This window comes from Engraulis encrasicolus, chromosome 3 (genome assembly GCF_034702125.1).
Source record: "Engraulis encrasicolus isolate BLACKSEA-1 chromosome 3, IST_EnEncr_1.0, whole genome shotgun sequence".
Taxonomy (NCBI): Eukaryota; Metazoa; Chordata; class Actinopteri; order Clupeiformes; family Engraulidae; genus Engraulis; species Engraulis encrasicolus.
Genome location: NC_085859.1, coordinates 21,075,637 through 21,095,636, shown reverse-complemented (window position 1 = coordinate 21,095,636; position 20,000 = coordinate 21,075,637). Strand labels below are relative to the sequence as shown.

General features: G+C 48.7%; 1 protein-coding gene across 5 annotated transcripts in view; it reads left to right on the top strand.

Annotated features, from left to right (window-relative positions):
- The window catches only part of arvcfb (ARVCF delta catenin family member b), a 289,566-nt gene that overhangs the window by 153,677 nt on the left and 115,889 nt on the right, over positions 1–20,000 (top strand). For all 5 annotated transcript variants that reach the window (XM_063194968.1, XM_063194966.1, XM_063194967.1 and 2 more), the window contains 2 exons: positions 7,609–7,767; positions 16,044–16,777. In XM_063194968.1, coding sequence (XP_063051038.1) covers positions 7,642–7,767; positions 16,044–16,777 — 860 coding nt within the window. In that variant the 5' untranslated portion in view covers positions 7,609–7,641. The remainder of the gene's footprint in view (positions 1–7,608; positions 7,768–16,043; positions 16,778–20,000) is intronic.

Here is a 20,000-nt window from a genome sequence, read left to right as displayed (position 1 = left end):
TGTGTGTTGCGGTGCGGTGCGGTGTGGTGTGGTGTGGTGTGGTGTTGGGGGTCTTGGCCAGAGCTGCTGACCGCTTTGGCCAGGCGGCCCAGGACAAAGTCATCTAAAAGGGTCCCTCACCTATTACATACAATGTTAACTTATGAGGACCCAATTCTTGGCCCCACTTTTCCTGGGCCCAGGACAGCTGACACCTTTGCCCCCCTCCCCCACCGCCCTTGTCAGCTTCCCTGGCCTTGGCCGTCCTCCTCTCTTGCACCCGATAGAGACGGGCTGCACTGCTGGGCCTCTGCCGAAACGTTTTTTTTTTTTTTGATGCAATTTCGCTTCCCTTTGTTTACTTCCTCTCAGAGCGTAAACCTACTCCACCCCACCTCGCCTCCACCCCCACCCGTCTCCCTGACGGCCTCTGAAATTACAGTACTCTGCACACCACAACAAGTCTCTCTCTTCTTTTCTCGGGGAACATCCTACTCATTTTGGTTTGTTTGTTTATTTGTTTGCTCAGGCGGTTGTCTTAGTGAAGCGGGGTTTGACTGTGCAGGGGCGTACGTACGAGTAGCAAATGGTGGGCCCTATGTACAATCAGCTCCAATGGACCCCTCCCTCAGACATATATCTACATAATAGGACTGTGTTTGGGCCCCCCTAAATACATTTGGGCCCTGGTGACTCAGTCACACTTTTTACCCCTGTAACTGTGCACTAGTGTTCACCTCAGGTCACTTTCACATCCCCCTCCATCTGCATGACTCGACACAAAGTGGGACGGGTGCCACGGAGGCCACAGGCCAGTACACAGCAGAAGGCATGATGGGGGAGAAAATTGGGTGACCCAAGGTTACCCGATCGGTCTTGGCGGACAGGATTAATTGTGTAAGAGCCCCGTAATGATCGCTGGCTGGCGGCATTGCTGCTTCAAATCCGGTTAGAGCAAGGAAAGGAGAGGGAGGGAGGGAGGGAGGTGGAGAGAAAGCGAGCGATGGAGAAAGTGAGATGGAGAGAGATTTGGAGAGACGCTGGGAAAGAGAGAGGGTGAGATTGAGAGATGAGGCAGAAGACGAGGCAAATGGGACAATAGATCCGCTATTGGCATAAACTGGTCATGACAACAAAACCTCCACAGATGTCCTTCCTGCTTCCGCAGACCTGTCTGTATTCGAAGACGGCTTATAATAGATTTCCCCCAACAGCCGCTGCTACTGGCAATGTCCCTTGCAGTAACTCAGAGACGGTGGTGAGGCGAAGTATTCACAAGATCCACCATCCATAGCAACAGATAGCGATAATTCACAGATGTGTCTTGCCTTAACACTGGCCCTAAAGCCAGCAAGCACCAATGAGTATGTTTTTTTCCTCCCCCCCTCACTAGTATAATTGCCTGTTTTCCCATAAATATGTCTACAGTCACGTACACCGCCTACACTGATTCTGTCCTCACCCCAAACGTACCATTACCACCCGGGTAAACACGGATATCTGTTGATATATTGTAGTTGGTGACTGAAGCGTGTGTTGTCAACACAGTTTGGGGGTAGTTGTGGAGTGTGGATGGCTGCCAGCACGGTCGGGTCGGGTTGGGCTGGGATGGTTGGGTGGGTGGGTGGACGGACGAGCGTTACAGTTTTCGGGGGCTTTGTGTTGACAACGGTGTGTTGCTGGTCCCTGCTGTGTCTATGATGGCAGCGTGATGCTGATGCCATTGTCTTATATGCTGCCCGTGGGTGAGATGGGGAGGGGGGCAGCTCTCTTCCCCTCCCTCCCTCCCTCCCTCCCTCCCTCTCTCTGTTGCAGCCGGTGGTGTTTGTTTGCAGTGGGTGGCTGGCTGGCTTGCCGTCTGACTGGCTGGCTGATGCGTGTGTACGTTGGCGTGTGTGTGTGTGTGTGTGTGTGTGTGTGCGTGTGCGTGTGCGTGTGCGTGTGCGTGTGCGTGTGCGTGTGCGCGTGCGCGTGTGTGTGCGTGCGTGTGCGTGCGTGCGTGCTTGTGCCTGTGAAGTTCTGCTCCAGTTTTCAGGACATCAAACAGGCTTTGGAAAGCTAAAGGCGGCAGCAGCCACAACAGCCAGTCGCTTCCTCGTTTTTCCGGCCCACTGGCCGCTCTCCTCTCCTCTCATCTCCTCTCCTCACCGAGTGGAGAAGGAAGCGTGTGGGCTGAGAAGGGCCTGTAGAGAGAGAGAGAGCGACAGAGAGAGAGAGAGAGAGAGAGAGAGAGAAAGCGACAGAGGGAGAGAGAAAGAGAAAGAGAAAGAAAGAGAGAGAGGGAGATGGTGTCTCTTTATCTACATGTTAGCCTCTGCCTCTCCCTATTAGCTGACCCCATCCTCCCCCTGGGAAACGCATTGCTGCCTGTTGCTGCCAAACAATGTGTGAAATGAGCTCTTCCCATCTCCAATCATCAAATCACACATTGTTTTTTTGTTGTCATACACCCAATTACAAATTGCAATCCAAAGGCGACAGAGAGCAAATGTTTGGATGTTGACTTCACATTCGTTTTTGTTGCTTATCGAGATAAGTGCAAAAAGCATAGTATTCACAAGTGGCACTCGGCCGCCCGTCGCCATGGAAAGTGAGAGTGAAAACTCTCATGTGCTGTGGAGAGAGGCTGTTATGAAACTAGAGGCATTTTTTAACCCTGCAGTGTTGCCTAGGTTACCGCACTGGCGGGTGAATTCCTGGACCAAGCGCTCCAATTTCACAGTGCCATCTTAATGGAGCAGCGAGACGTCTGGCAGACACTTATGACTCTCATCAGCCAAGGACTCAGGCCCATGTACAGTATATTGTACTGACGTACACAGTAGAGTAGAGGGGAGTAGAGGAAAAGAATGTGCGGGAATGTCGAAAGTGCCACAAATGCAATACAACAGCACAATAGAGGGGCTGTAATGGGGGGGGGGGGAGAATATTCTGGAACATAAGGAGTGCCACAAAATGAAATACAACAACAAGAAAATAGGCGAAGTTATGAGGACGGATACCTGCACAGTCTGAGTCGGAGTGAGAAAAAGACCACGTTGGTCAACCGCACAACACACAATGCTGCATACTCTCACGTTCACACACTTGCACATTATGCCTGCTACACTCTGGGTTCTCCTCTTTGACTTCGACCAGTCCATGACCTGCCTTGTGGCTGTATCCCTTCCTGTTAAACCGTTGGAAGCATTCTTGTTTTTGCATTCTGATTTTTTTTTTTTTTTGCATTGTTTTTCCATCTGTTGAAAGGCCATTATGAAGCCGTTTTGTTGTCGACAAAGAAAAAAAACCTTGATTATGGGGAGTTAACTTGTGGCAATGGTTGACATCGCTGCGGTTCTTACTAGTTTGCATTGTTTCACGAACGGCCAAGGGTTTTGTCAGGGTCATTCTCTGTTTTTTTTTTTTTTGTGTTGTTCCCCTTGGAAACTTCTTGTCCTCAGCAAAAAAGTATGTGCATGTATAAGTGTACCTTTCAGCGTCTCTTCTGAGCCTGTATGTGTACAGTGTGACAGTTTGACCCTCTGCACTGCAAAACGCTTAAGTATTCTGTAAGACACCCACAAGGTTGGACATATTTAAGACAAAAACTAGCTTTGAATGCATTAAAGGAGAATTTCCACCATTTTCAACATGCAGTAGTATTTCTCACTCTTCCCTTGACTCTTTTTTTTTGTTCTGCTCTTTCCGAGATCCTGGCCCCTCTAATGGAGGCATGAATTGTTTATATTAAAAACACACACACACACACACACACACACACACACACACACACACACACACACACACACACACACACACACACACACACACACACACACACACACACACACACACACACACACACACACACACACACACACACACACACACCACACACCACACACACACACACACACACACTGTCTTAACATACTCCCAACATCATATCAAGTTATGGCTGTGTTTTAAGATGTCTACTTGTGGTCTGTTACTGTGTGTTGAAATTGACAGGAATTCTCCTTTAACCCTACACAAATGGTAACATACATCTGTGTACAGTGAGGAGAGATAATGAGCCTTACTCCTGAGGCAAGGGAGCTGTTGTGCATTGTTTTGTTTGTTTGCAGTGTGCAGGGGCGGTTCTAAGGGGTGGCAGGGGGTGGCATTTGCCCCCCCAGAAATATGATTTGCCACCCCAATTAAGAGCCCTGATTGTGACCAATAGCCTTAATGCTTGACATCATTGCAACTTTAGGTTGCAGGGTTTCACTTTAAGGGATTCACTGTATCACATAAGTGTGTGTGTCGATTATATAGTGTTTATAATTTTCCCTTAGTGTAGGAGCATGCCCCCCTGAAATACACTTCGCCACCCCTTTGCCACCCCAAGAATAAATGTCTGGAACCGCCCCTGGCAGTGTGTGGTAATATGATGGCCAATATCTGCAGTGGTGGGGGGATTGGGTTGATTAGTTGTGCATGTCGACAGTTGAGTAATTGAAACCAAATTGGAGCCACCGAGCCGGATATTTTGTGCCACATAATGAGCAATTTTCCAGTTGGAGAGCTTACACAGTGTTGCGTCGACCATTAAAAGTAGCGAAGGTGAGGACTCAATGGGCCGTGACGTGCAAAGCAGCCCCTCTGACCATGCCACCTCTCTCACCCTCACTTGAGATGGGTGTGGCCTCCCACCCGCACCACATTCCTGGAGCCAGGGCTGCTGACAGCTTTGCTGGGGCCCAGGACAAAGCCACCCAAAAGGTGTAGTCTACTTTTTTTATGGTGGGTACACTGTATATTGGAGCATTTTTTGAAGTGGGTATACTGTATATATTTGTGCTATTCAAAATAATGGATCAATCAATTTTAAGTGGGTATACTGAAATCCTTGAAATTTAGAAGTGGGTATACTCCATATACCCGCGTTCTACGTAGACTACACCACTGATACAATGGAATGAGGGACAAATTCTGGGCCCTTCTCCCCTTCTCCCTGGGGCCAGGACAACTGACCCCTTTGTCCCCTGCCCAGTTGGCTTCCCTGCCTGGAGGCGAAAACAGATGAGCCATGATGGCTATCTCGGTGATGTATTTCACATCCAGATCCAGTCCTATACTGTAGTCCTATATAGTCCTATAGACTTGAAGACAGACACACCCTCACCCCCCAGCATCTTACTTCAGGATATTTGCTCTGCGACAGCCCAGTAGGATGAATGCACTGAAAAAGTTTTTGCCTTGATGGCCTGAGGCTGCTGTGCTACGCTCATTTGAAAGTCTTGTTTTGATCTTCCATTCTGGAGGGTATGACTTTCACATAGTGCAGAGTGAGCGCACTGCATCCATCTCATCTAACCCTTTTAGCAGAGACTCCCCCTGCATATACAGTACATTTTAATAACAAGAAAGCTTTTCCTCCCAAAGACGAATCCCTAATGTGACTTCAGAGCTCCACGGAGGACCTTGATGATCAGTGGATTTTCCACAATAACTTTTTTTTTCTAAGTTTGGGAGGGCCTGAATATGTACCTTAAAGGGTCATCCAGTGAGTAGACGACTTGTATCGCTGACAGCACTCGAGGAAATTGCTTGTGTAAGTAGTGCCTGTCCAGTATAGGGGAAATTACGTCTTTTAGTGGTGGTGTGCTTCATGGACTGTGCCACGATTAGTACAGAGAAGCTGATAAATGGGCAGAATTGGAGGCGTCTCCGTATGTGTAACCGAGTGATCTCTCTCTAATGGAAAGGCTTCTCTCTGTTCATCTGAAGGAAGTCAAAAGCTCTCCCTCTCTTTCTCTCTCTCTCTCTCTCTCTCTCTCTCTCTCTCTCTCTCTCTCTCTCTCTCTCTCTCTCTCTCTCTCTCTCTCTCTCTCTCTCTCTCACTAAAGCTGTTGTTTTAGAATAAAGTTTTTCAAATTCTCAGTAATTAACCAAAGGTGACATTCGATTTTTATTTTTTTTTTTTTACTCCACTCCATTTTTCTAAATGTCACTTCAAAAGCCACTTCAACTTTACACTCTTTTCCCTCAGTCATTTATTTCCGAAATGGAAAGCTGTCCAGAAAAATTACTGAAACACATCCAATTAAAACTTAAATTTGGCAAGCCTCGACCCAGTCTAATCCTGGAGTAGAGGAGCTGGAAAGACGTGCGTTTCTCAAACAACTCGCCCTCAGGTCCACACAGTTATCCGGATGCGGTCCGCAGCAGGGCCCAAACACTATGAAGAAAGGTGTCGGAAAAACATGAAAAGGGGGGGGGGATTGGGGGGAGGCAAAGCGAGTGATCGTGGGGCTAGCCAACAGATCAATCAGCCTCTCAGAGAGCCTTTGAAGCCCCCCCAGGCTGATTAATCGATGAGGAGGAGCCTGCTTGTTATCGTACCCACTGGAGGGGAGACAGACAAGGCAGTACAATTGAAGGAGGAGGGTACTACAAAGTCCTTTCCTGGCATCGTGTGTTTGCGTGCCAGTCCTCACCACTTACTGTACTCACCCTGGCCTAACACGGCAGCACATATCCGAATCACGTTCTGTTTTATTTTGTTTTTACGGCCCAATCTAATTTGGTTTGCGTTGCTTCTGTTGTTTATTAGGCACATCCCAGAACAGTTGAACTTCCCCTTTCCTGCAATTAGCAGTCAAAGTGGAGGGCGGCAGGAATGGGAGGGAAGAGGAGGGGAGGGGTTGTTTGTTATCATCAAGGCGGCATTGCAGCCCGGATGTTGCCTGTTTGTTGGTTGGTGATGACTGGCGAGTCCGGGATGATAGGGCGAATCCGGCCCTTTGACTCTGTCACGCACGCACACACAGACACACGGACACACACACGCCGCCATCAGGAGTGGCCCCGGCGGATCTCCGAGAGCCATTTTCATTTCCCAGGCCTCCTTTGGCCGCTACTCATCCATCACAGCCTGAATAAAACATGAGGCGACTTTGCAGGGCCGGCCGTAGCTGACAGCTATGGCCGAGCCTGGGTCAAAGTCATCTCAAAGGGCCCCCCTTTCAAAACATATAATGTACTAACTAATTCTGCCCCCCCCCTCTCTCCCTGGGTCTGGGACAACTGACCCCTTTGTACCCTGCCTCCCTCCGGCTTCCTTGCCACTTGGCTTCAGGCGCTCCTGGCTCGACCATGTCCGTGCTCACGACTCGCGTCGTCCACCCTTCACTTCAAATCCCCTCTCTACTGCGTCTCTACTCTGTGCCTCAGCAATCCAGGCGTCATTTCTTGTGGCATTACAGATCACTTAGGTATTCAATATCTAACCTTTGTCTTTTTCTCTCTCTCTCTCTCTCTCTCTTTTTTTTTTATAATGTCCATACTCGCCTACCCCCTCCATTACAATCAGCCTTTCATTGCTTCTTGAATTGTTCACAGATCACACAGAGTTACTAAACATGTAACCTCTGTCCGCCCCCAGTCTCTCTCTCTCTCTTTCTTTCTTTCTCTCTCTCTCTCTCTCTCTCTCTCTCTCTCTCTCTCTCTCTCTCTCTCTCTCTCTCTCTCTCTCTCTCTCTCTCTCTCCCTCTCCCTCTACCCTAACTTGAAGCTTCTTATTGCTTCTGACATTAGGACAGATCACATACTTTAGTGACCAAGCGTCTAACCTTGTTTTTGATCTTGTTGTCCACCCTGCAGGAGCAGAGTCCCAGTAACCAGACGTCCCTGGCCATGATGCAGGAGCCCCAGGACGTGGTGGAGGAGACGGTGGTCGTCGAGGAGGACCCCGGCACCCCCACCTCCCACGTCTCCGTGGTCACATCAGAGGACGGCACCACGCGCCGCACAGAGACCAAGGTGAGAGCATGTAGACGGACACACACGTGCACAGACAGTCACACACCGACACACACACACATGCAGAGACCAAGGTGATAGCATGTAGACGGACACACACGTGCACAGACAGTCACACACCGACACACACACACACACTCACACAGACACCCAGAGACCAAGGTGAGAGCGTGTTGATGTACACACGTGCACAGACAGCCACACACCGACACAAACACATGCAGAGACCAAGGTGAAAGCATGTGGACGGACACACACATGCACAGACACACGTCACGCACTCACACACACACCCAGAGAGCAAGGTGAGAGCGTGTTGATGGACACACACATGTACAGACAGTCACACACAGACGCGCACACATAAAGAGACCAAGGTGAAGACACACACACACACACACACACACATGCCCACACTGTCACAGGCAGGCAGACTCACATGCGTCATACACCAAGGAGAGGACACAGACAGACAGAGACATGCACAATCACACAGAGATACATGCACTGCATGACCCGGGACACTGGGACAGACACAGACAAACATGCACGCCGCACTAAGGCAGGGACAGAGAGACAGACAGGCAGACAGACAGACAGACAGACAGACAGACAGACAGACAGACAGACAGACAGACAGACAGACAGACAGACAGACAGACAGAGAGACAGACAGGCAGACAGATGCACGTAATCACACACAGACTGTGCTAACCGTTCGGAGATCAAGGTGAGGGCAAATAGACAGAAGGAGGCATCAGTTCAGTTTACTTTATTTGTACGCGTAGGTAAAATAGTTTTGCAGTTTAAAAGAAAAACGGGTGTCCTTACATATAGGGTACATGACACATACACATACATGCAAACAGACACACACATACACACACCATCCATAAAAGTCATGTTGTGTACGGAAGCGTGTTTTAAAAATTTATGGACTAGTAGACATCTCTGCACTTCATTACGGGTCCAGCCCCCCACAGCTGCCTCCCGCTGGCTTGACACTCTCATCAGCGGGCGTTATTGCATTATTTAATCAAGGGAAGCTTCTCCGATAGCCCCAAAGAGTAACGATATGCACAAATCAAGCCGCAAAGTGTTGTTGATCAAAGATGAACTCAGCCAGCCGTCTCTGTGTACACTACACGGATACAGATAGTCAAGGTTGGCGGATGCAGGATTTGTGTAATGATGTCATTAAAAAGAATATTTTATCAACGTTAATCTGATATTTTTTAATGACATCGGGAGGTGTTCCCGTGTAGCCGGCTGGGCTGATATATTATGCATCCTTATCAGACGGCAGGGAGGGATAGAATTGATGAGACGAAATATTAAAGTCTCCATCATTAGGCGTGTTTTTTGGAAGATCCTGAGAGGCTTCTGTTTTTGTTGGGAGGGGGTCGAGGGTAAGAGTGGGAGAGTGAGAGCGGTGGAGTTTGTGTTGTGGTAGGAGAGTCAGTGGCGGGCTACATGTCATTATTTTTGTTAAACTTTTTTTTAGGTGCTTTTTTACCTTTTTTGATAGGAAAGTGGAGATTATGACAGGAAGTGAGTGGGGAGAGTGAGATGGGGCAGGATTGGGACATGACCCAGGCTGGACTTGAACCCGGGTCCCCAAATGTGGGGGGGCTTAGCGCACTGCACCACAGCACCCTCCAGCCACGTGTCATTATTGAGAATTGCTGGATTAGCAGGACTGAGGATCGACTGTTTGTGTTGTGAATAGTCATGTCGGACTGTGCTAGCGGGGGGTGGAGGCTGTCTGTGTCTGTGTGGGAGGGTGGGGTCATCATCTGACATGTAATGCTGATTCAGGGGCTTCCTGAAAGTGAGTTGGCACAGAGCTGATACGCGAACACGCATCACTTACAGAAGAGCCCATGACTGTGCACTTTGTTGAAAGCCCCAAACGCACAGTTCTAGAAACAGGCCGCAGGGCTGTCAGCGGGTCACTAAAGGTGAACGAGTTCAAGCACAGGTCCCACAGGTCATCCGCCTCGCTTCAAGCACAGGTGATTTATTTAGTTTTGGACTTTTTACTTTTTGACTTTTTACTATTTACTTTTTAGATCAAAGTCAGTGTTTTAATATGGAGAGAGTGTCTCAATGCAAGGACTTCTTTGAAGTTCAAGATCTAATTCACTTTACCTTGTCCAAGTTTTTAGAAAGTTTTAGCACCATCTCAAAATTCCATTCCAAAGCCAATTATAACAAAGTCTTAGTGGGATTTAAACTATCTATCGCACAGTAATTTTTGCCATCATTTTCAGATGATAAAAAAAGAGTTTTACAAATGAGTATAGTACATGTTAATTGAATTATCATGGCTATTAGAGATTCTTTTGATTTTCATGTTGCTATTTGTTTTCATTATGTCTTTGGGTGGGGTTGGGCACAAAAAGGATTTTCCTGCTAACCCCAAGGTGAGTTAAAACCGCGTCGCCGTCGACGACCATTCAAGCTGTCTCCATGCAGCCCCGTGCTGCCCCATGGCCCCTCTTGGCCCCCATTCGCCAACCATTACTTGGTCAAAAACATCTTCTCACGCTATGCTGCAATTCAGACAGAAGGTCTAGCTTTGGTTCAGTGGACATGGTTCTCCATGGAAGGTTCTTACATTGCCGATTAACTAGCAGGGGAGTGGAATGACTTTGGTTTTGTGTGCTTTCCCAACGCACAAAACTTCTCCACAGATTAGAAAACCATGTCCCATTGTAGAACCACGGCCAGAGCCTCAGTCGAAAATGCAGTGTGATGCCCTATGAGGCACTGGTTTTGACTGGGACATCTGAACAGCTCCACTTTTTGCTCTCGAAATGTCTGTCTGTGTGTATCGTATGTATGCACAGCACAGCACAGCACACAGCAGCTTCCCATGTCCCAGTCTGTCATAACATGGCCTCCGCTCTCCACCCATTGCCACCCCTGCTGTGTGCCAGCCTGTGTCAACACCACCCAGCCAGCCAGCCTGTACGCCAGCCCACCAGCCCGCCAGCCAGCTACCTTCCCCCAGACGTGAGCTGTGCCTGCGATGGGCCGTAAAATGAAAAACGCTTCAACAGGCTGTGCTGAAAATAGGCACGCTAGGTTGTGCAAGGTTATGCCTCTGAGCAAAGTCTGCTCGATCACTCTCCACCAGTTAACGCAAAAAAAAAGAAAACGTAACCGCATATTTATTTAGCAAACCTAGGTCTTTTATTACCCTGTTAACAGAACTATGTATGCTTTGTCCTTGAAATTTTGAATGCACTCTCAAATCCATTTAGGGTCATATGATTTATACTGAAAAAGAGGCCCGCAGAAGCAAAGTACAGTGACTTTCCTTACTTAGGCATTTACCAGATGAGAAAACGGTACCTGCACTGGGCAAACACACGTTTTTTTTTTTTTTTGTCCATCATTAAACGTGACTACAATCACCAGGGTCCTAGTCGTTGTTTACAAACCAACAAGCTACAGGACACAAGAGTGTTATTCCGTCCCCTTTTTGCATGTATATATTCAGGTACATGTGCATTACATGTCACAGCTGTGGGTAAACAGCAGTAAATCAAACTGGCAGATAGATGGGTGTATCTGAAAAGGGCCTCAGCTAAGCAGCAATCTAAATGCTAAACTACCGAATGAATGGTGGAGTAGGACTCCTGTCCTTGTTGATGTGTCTGTTGGTAAGTGGGGACTTGGTGTCCATCTCACAACCCCAGGTTGTTTTGTGTGTGTGTGTGTGTGGGTGGGTGCATGCACGCTTGTCAGTCTTGCTCGTATGTAGGTGTGTATTGTTTGTTTCATTCCCTTGCCATCTTTTTTTCTGCGCCTAGAATAGTGTTTACTAAAACGGAGTGGTTTGTTAAATGAGGTCAAGTTTTGAAAAGATCTGCGTTCTTATTCTTTAGGCTGCTTAGTGCAGACAAATGATTTCTGCGCAGGCGGCGAGAGAGCAAGGAGACTAGGAAGAATAGAACTGTTGGCCCAATTACATGCAAAACAATCTTTTGAATAATAAAAAACTAGGCTGATGTGTTGAGAGCCGCCATGCAATGGAACTCATTCAGCACTAGCGCGAAAATACCGAGCATGTATTAGCTCGATAATGGGGTCTGCCAAATTTGTACATCTTTGCGTGCCTGTGCGCGTGTGAGTATTATATTTGTCTCCTGGTGTGTTTGCTACCACTCTCCTCTCCTCTCTTAATCCTGTCCAACCGCTGATGGCCTCCCTTATGTCACAGGTAACCAAGACGGTCAAAACAGTCACACGCCGCACCTATGTTCCCGTGACCTTGGGTGACGACCTTGACGACTCCACACTGACCACACCCATGCCCACCCCCTCCCCGACACCCACCCCCTCTGAGGGAGAACCAGTAAAGAGACACCCGCCCGCCCTCCGCGTTGCCCTTGAGTGCCCCCCACTGCTTCCCCTAACCCTACCACCACCCCACCCCACCCTACCACCACTCTACCCCACCCTTCCCTCCCCTGCCCTCTCCCTTTACCACCCCCACCCTCTCCTTCTAACTGTAACCCTAACTCACAGCTGGTGTGGTGCCTTTTGCTTTTAAAAACGAATGCCACAGCGCTTGTTGGGAAGAAGAAAAAAAATAAACCCTAACTGCACTGTAAAGTCTTGAGTGTGACGCCTGGCCACAATCCTGGGCCTCCATAACAGTCTCAAGAGTGATGCCAGCTTGTGTGTGTGTGTGTGTGTGTGTGTGTGTGTGTGTGTGTGTGTGTGCGTGTGTGCGTGTGTGCGTGTGTGCGTGTGTGCGTGCGTGCGTGCGTGCGTGCGTGCGTGCGTGCGTGCGTGCGTGCGTGCGTGCGTGCGTGCGTGCGTGCGTGCGCGGCGCTTGTGCGCTCGTGTGCACACTTTTCTTCCCCCCAAAAGAATCCCTTGACTCTCCACACACGCCATGGCGGCTCCACAGCGCGGTGACCCAGCCCTGCTCGCAGCACAGCATAGGCCTTGATGTGACCCAGGCCCTCGCAGCACAGCATAGGCCTTGATGTGACCCAGCCCTGCTCGCAGCACAGCATAGGCCTTGATGTGTGCCTGCATCGAGAGGCTCCTTGTACTCTGGGGTTCGCTGCAGACGCCCCTACAGGCTTGCTGCCGAGTCCCTTGAGTCTGAGCGCTGCTACACAGGAAACTGTTGAAAGGAGACAGAAACGGCAGCAGCAGCAGCGCCGTCGCCACCTCCAGCATGTAACGCAAGAGGCTTTTCTGCTCGGCAGCAGATCAAAGTGCATTGGGAGAGAGAGCCGCCGGTCGATTTTACCATTGCGTGTGGCATCAATAACAGCCCTCTCAGTGAAGGAGGCAGTTTACAGGAGCACAGATGCACACAGAAAAAGAAGCCGGGATAGCCTGCGATGCTGCGTGTGCGCTGGGGCGTGATGCATGCCAGTTGCTGTGAAGCTGTGGCATAGCTCATTTCTTTTTCCAGACCACTTAGAAGGGGAACCTCCTGCTTATGGCAGAGAGACGAGCCACTTTGTATACTCTATGTTCTACCTACTTTGACATGGATTTTTTTTCAGCATTAAGAGTAGGCCCTAACAATTTTAGATTAGAAAATATGTTTTAGTACATGTTAAAATGTATTATGTACTTGCAACTTATTTTATTTTCCAGAAACACAGCACCTTACTCTTACCCTTACTCACCAAGTAGTACTAAGTACAAGTATACATTTCAAAGTGTATGAAAAAGCATATTTTTTTCTCCTTTGCCATGCGTTTTTGGTCCAGGTTTGTCTGCACAGGTGCACATCAGCGACCTGTAACAAACAGTTTGTCTTGTCTTTCTTTTGTGTCTGTCGTCCTGTCTACCCTATATTTGCTTCACTTTCAAGAAGTCCAGTTGCAGACAACTATAAAACTCCTCTGACTGTCCCGGTTATCTACCGTACTTCTCCTTACCTTTCCCAACCTTATGGTACCAGCAGCACCACACCCTTGGCTCCTCGGCAGCCCTGCTCTGCTGCACTGGCCTGTTATTAGAGAGCTGCCGGGGCTGGCCAGCTGCACATTTTAATACTCCCATCAAAGCTAGACATCAGACAAGCCCTTCATTGGCTAACATCAAAGTGGTTTTTTTCACATTTATAAATGTGTGACTTTTCAAGCATAGGAGAACAGTTTGGCCATAGAGCTCGAAAGTCCCGCCCCTTAGTTCCGCGTTTCACGGGACCTAAGCTGACCATCTAACAACATGGTAGCGAGTAAATATCTTCTGATCTCAGTCATTATATGCGCCGGGCTACAAATATGCTGTTTAAGAGGCCAGATAAAGATTATTCATGCAGAAGTATCAATGTTTTGTTCTGAGGCCGTCGGCATAAGAAATGTGAAGAAACGCAGCTTTCTAAAAAGTTTGGGGGTTCGTACGAAAAATTAAGCAAAAATATTAGAAACAACATATATGGAGCTCATGGCACAACTCGAAGTGGATCGAAATATCATTTTATTACCGGCATTGGATTACATGCTCAGATTTTCGGCTAAAAACGCCGTCGAGGTCCCATGAAATCGGGGGAAGTGACGTCACTTTCAAGCTCTATTGCAAGTTGTGTGGTGAAAAAAGTACTGCAGGTCGCACAACAAACGGGCCATTACTTGGCTTGCGAGAACATTCTTCATTGTAAGTCTGGAATTACAGTTGACAAGAAAGACACTTAAGAATTTCTCCACAGGAAAATTGCTGTGGCCTTTTTCTCTGAAGTGGTCTGATTTATACATTGTAGTGCGCAGGCATGTGTTGCAAATGTATTTGCTAACCTCAAGGACCGCAGAAAATGATTTGTGTTGTACAATAATCTTCATAAAAACCCTAACTCAAAGAAAATTGTAGGAACCTTGGAGGTGTATTTTAGTTTTTATCTTCTCCCACAACGAGAGGCTGGAATATATACTTACCAACTGCAACTGGTCACGCAATGGTGTTTAGCCAGACAAGTGTTACCCCAAACACGGTGGTTTGTTCCTCCCCCCCTTGAGGGGCAGTTGTCACGAACCCCATTAATTTTCAAGATTAATTCACCAAATGCAGACGAAATAGGCAATTATCGCAGCCGCTGGATCTTGAAGACAATATAAAAGACCAAATAAAAGTAGGCGGAGAGCAAATTGGTTTTGTTCTACCGCTTGAGCTCGCGCGGACGAGACACTTCCCCCTTTGACAGCCAGACATGTTTTGGTGGTCGTGGGATCAGAAGCAGCAGGATTTGACGGGCAGGATAATAATTTCGAGCAGAGGGCCAGGCAGCCTTCCGACTCTCAGGCTTTAGAAAAAAGTGCTACGTTTGCGGATAGGCTAGAGCAGAGTGTGGTGACAGCCTGCAGAAGAGGCCTGCTTTATGTGTGTATTTTGTGGGAAAGAAAACAAGTCATCGTTAGACCCTGGAGGTGTCACAGAGGCTTATCCACCGACACCCGCTCAGTCAACCGCCCTGCCTCACGAGCAACTCTGGTAATTGCTTTTCAGCTTGTCCGTTTAGCAACACAAAAATAGACAAACTTTCTGTGTGTGGGTCTGTGTTTAGCTGTTTATATTGTGTGCTTATTTGTTTGTATTTGTGTATATGTTTGTCTGTGTCTGCGTGTGTGTTTATATGTGTAAAATATATATATCGAGTGTTGAGTTAGCAACAAGCATCATTACAGTGCTGGGCTGAAGTGAAGCAGTGCCCTTTTTGGGAGATACCTTATCATTATACCAACAGTCATTTCCAGACACACTTCCCAGCCAAGTTGTTTTTCTTTCGTCGCTCAGTTTAAACACATGTAGTGGCTTTGCAAAGGCATCTCGTCCATCTGCTTGAACATTCAGCCGTGTGTGCATGGACGGTCCTTCATCAACAGTAGGCCTACCGCTCTGCTGTCTTTGCCGTCAGGGTAAACAAACCCTCACACTCTCCTTTCAACGCAGCTGAATCACTCATTACACTGGGCTGCCTGTTGTGTAAAAAAGAAGAGTTGATCGTAATGTGTGTGTTTAAGTGTGTGTGTGGCTTGGGGATGAAGTGGGCATGGGGTTGGTTGGGGGATGTTTCTGTGTGTGTTTGACTTGCTACTTAACCGTCACTCATTGTTTGGGCTCGGTTTGAAGTGCGTTTGTTTGCAGTCTTCAGCACCTGAACAAGCCTAACATCTCATTACTCGATCCAAACGGCTGCTGTTGTTTTGTTGTTAGCTTGTTTTTTATTTTTAGCCACCACGTCATTGCGCTAGCCCTAACTCTGTGCGTTATCCGCATGTCCTCCTTCTTCCCCGCAGGTGACAAAGACTGTGAAGACGGTGACCACGCGGACGGTGCGGCAGGTGCCGCTGGGCCCCGACGGCCTGCCCTTGCCTGAGGGCTCCTCCCCGCTGGGAAGCTACACGGACTCCATCGACCGCCGCTACTTGAAGAATGGCAGCGTCGGCGGCAGTGGCTACATCACGCCACAGGCCAGCTCCACGCTCGGCCGCTCCTACAACAACTCCTCCTACATTGCCGCCGCCGGGGACTCGTACGTCGACACGGCCGCGCCCAACAGCCAATACGGCAGCGGCATTGTAGGCGGAGGGGGCGCACACCACCACTACGCCCTCCACGACGGCTACGGAGACATGGTGGCCGACAACTACGGCAGCCTGTCGCGCGGGCTAAACTACCGGCCGCCGGGGCGCTACCCCCCGTACATGGCCGGCGGCGGCTACCGGCCCGAGAACAGCTACAGCACGCTGCCCATCCGCAAGGACGACTATGGGCACGTGGCACAGCCCCAGGTGCCTATGGGCAGCAGCAGCGTGGACCTCAGCATGGGCATGAACCTGAACCGCTCGCAGCCGGAGCGCTTCCAGCCCGAACCCTACGGTCTGGAGGACGACCGGCGCAGCCTGGGGCCTGAGGACGAGGAGCCCTACGAGCTGGAGCCGGACTACTCCACCGCTAGCCGACGCACTCTGGGGGCCGCCGACCGCGGACGCGCCATGAGGGAGCCCATCAGAGATGGCCCACGGGGCAGGTGAGCCAACTTTCTATATATATATATATATTTAGGGGCTTTTATGCCTTTATTTGATAGGACAGTCTGAGATGGTTACAGGAAGCGAGTGGGACAGAGACGGGGAGGGATCGGGAAATGACTCCGGCCGGACTCGAACCGGGGTTCCCGTTGGCATGCAATGCAAGCCCAAATTTGGGGGGCTTAGTGCGCTGCGCCACAGCGCCCCAGGTGAGCCAAATTTCAAATGCTTCTGGGGGGTCGGCAGGTGGCTGCTGAATTGGGTTTGCGTGGGATTGAAGTTTTGCTTTGCATTTCTGTCAGAGATGGCCCAAGGTGAGCCAATGCTGTAATGCTATGGTGGGAGTGGGGGAGGGGGGTTGGCAGATGTCGGATGTGCATGGGGTTGAAGTTTTGCTTTTCCCTTATGTCAGAGATGCCCCCCTGGGTCAGGTGAGCCAAGACTGAATATTCTCACAAAGAAATGATGACACAGCACTAAAAGAAATGTGAGGATTACTTAAGGGATTAAGCATCTATGAACATTATTACCGATCAGTCAGGGGCGGAGCACTGGTATTGGGACAGGAGGGGCGGGAGATGTGTCAGGTGTTGGGCCCTCGAAATATCGTAGAATGAGGCCCCTACAAGATGTTTGGCAATCTAAAGCCACTGGCATGGGGCCCCCCAAGTGGTGAGGTCGGGGGTTCCTGGCCCCTATGCCCCCCCTCTGCTCCGCCCCTGCGGTACACTGGAACTGGAATTCAATGCGGTTTTTCAATATCTCTAGTCTAACATGTTGTGTCATTTTGGCGCATGGTCTTTCGCTTAGTCTACAATGGTACAATGCTACACGGATCCATTGACTTTCAGTAGCTTAACAACATATTCCCTCTTTTAACTTGTCTTAAAGCAAGACAACGCTTAACATGAAAAATAAGACACTTTACCACCTTTATAAACCCCAGTCAACGATTTTAACTGTAGTAAGCCCCAAAATAGTGGCATACCCCTTTAATATAACCTCATGGCCCAGCCGTGACTAAGGCGGCTGGGCACTGCACTTGCTACACCAGCGGCTACACCCGGGTTCGGTTCCGGCCCGGGTCATTTGCTGACCCTTCCCCATCTCTCTCTCCACGCTTGCTTCCTTTAAAAAAAGTTAAGACTTGTATAACCTAACAGAGGCATTGGCAAGATGGCTGTTAAGTTAAGTGGCCTAAATTTGCCAGAAGTTCCCAGTAAGATTGCACCCCTATAGCATCTCCACAAATGCACCAAGGACATTGCAACACCTCCTTTACAGCTGGCGACGTACCTGGTAACCCAGGCCGGCAGTAGGGGTGTAAATCACAGCCTTCATGACGATACGATACAGTATCGATTTCTTAAAGGCCAACTTCCGATAAAACACAGTTTTACTCACTCCTTTTGAAGATCGGACGGTCACCCCAAGTTAAACTCACTTGCAAGGCTCTCATAGCGGTGCGTCACCTCGCCTGGCTGTGTTTCCCGGTGTTTCCCAATTTACATTAATAATGCAGAGAAACGAGCGAATCACGAAAGCCTTTCTGTGTTTCGTCACGTCGAAAGAAGGCGTTGCCCACAAAGGTTTATATCGACCCATTTATCTAAAAACATGTCGAGTAATTTTTTTCTACTTGTTTTCAATACAAGCAACATCTGGTGGCCCGAAATCTAGCTTAGCTTAGCTATCAGCTGGTTGCTACTCTCAGGTACACACACAGCACAAAGCCTCATCCATACAGCAAGCCCACTCTGGTTGCTCCGTGCCTTCAGCTCGCCTAGGGGTCGCTGTCGAAAGAGCACAGCCCTGAATGGAGCATGCACGCCTCCGTTGGTGCCCCTATAGTGCAGTACCACCCGGAGAAGTGGCGACTGTTTCCCATTACATTCTATTCCAGAACAGGAGGACTGAGCCAATCAGAGACGCATTTCAACGAGAGCAGGAAGAGTGAGCCAATCAGAGACGCATTTCCACGAGAAACACCGAACACCCTCTCGTTTCCCCACAAGCCACATTGCTGGCTTGCAAAAACGGCTTGAAGCAAAGCAACCAGAACGGTTTTTAAAACGGGACCAACGCGTAACACATTAAATAACAATGGGGAACACAGCAATATTAATCAAATGACGTTGAGAGGCCATCTTTAAACCTCTCGATTTTTTTCGATACTTCAGAATTCCCCACGATACGATGCGATTCGGTTCGATTCAATTTTTTCCAATTACTTTTCCACTACTATTGTGTTATGGAGCTAGGGAATTGCACAGGGGCTAGCGATTCAATTGTTTTCGATTCTTGAAGAATGCCCCACAATACGATGCGATTCGATTACATCGCCGGCCGATACTTCCGATACATCGATACATTTCCATTTTATTTACATCCCTAGCCTGCAGCATTAATATGGGTATAATGGGATCGAAGAAGCTTTCAGGCAGCTATTACCCGTAGATATTTTTCCAGCACCTAGCTTCTCTTTCACAAGCTATAATGATACCAAGGCGTTGTTGCTGCCTCATGCGATGCAGGCTGTGGGTGTTGACGATGGGGGTCATTAAATGCATTATGAGGAGATGATGCCTGCAATCATGCTGTGCAACCCCGTATATATGCACCTAATTATGCACTTCCGCAGTGAAGAAATAAGGGGTCGGGGGGTGGGAATGGCACCTAATGGTATGGAAAAGAACACTCGTAATTGAAGTAGATGTATCAGTGTTGCATTTGCAATAGGAGAATGCTGGGGTGATAGAGCAGGAGAGGTGATGCTGTGTCTGACTGGATAAGGAGTGGGAGAATCAGACGGATGGAAAGCCTAGTGATTGAATGAATGGAAGATGAGGAAAGATGATACACGAATAGAATAGCAATAGAATAGCCTCCCGCTTTCCGTCTCTGCCCTTTCTCTCTCTCTCTCTCTCTCTCTCTCTCTCTCTCTCTCTCTCTCTCTCTCTCTCTCTCTCTCTCTCTCTCTCTCTCTCTCTCTCTCTCTCCCTCCTTGTTGTGTGTCTTCATCCCTTGGCCTACTGTTTAGCGGTACTGTAAACCTTGCCAAGAAGGTCTGAAGGCAAATTGACATTTGGCTGCCGAGCAGAGGGGACATCATGAGGTGTTTTTCTCTTTGCTCCTCAACAAGCTTTTCTTTTTGACCAGGCATCTGTGACCGCTGCCGTCATTGAAGTTAAAAATAAAATAAAAACTTTGACAACCTCTTTC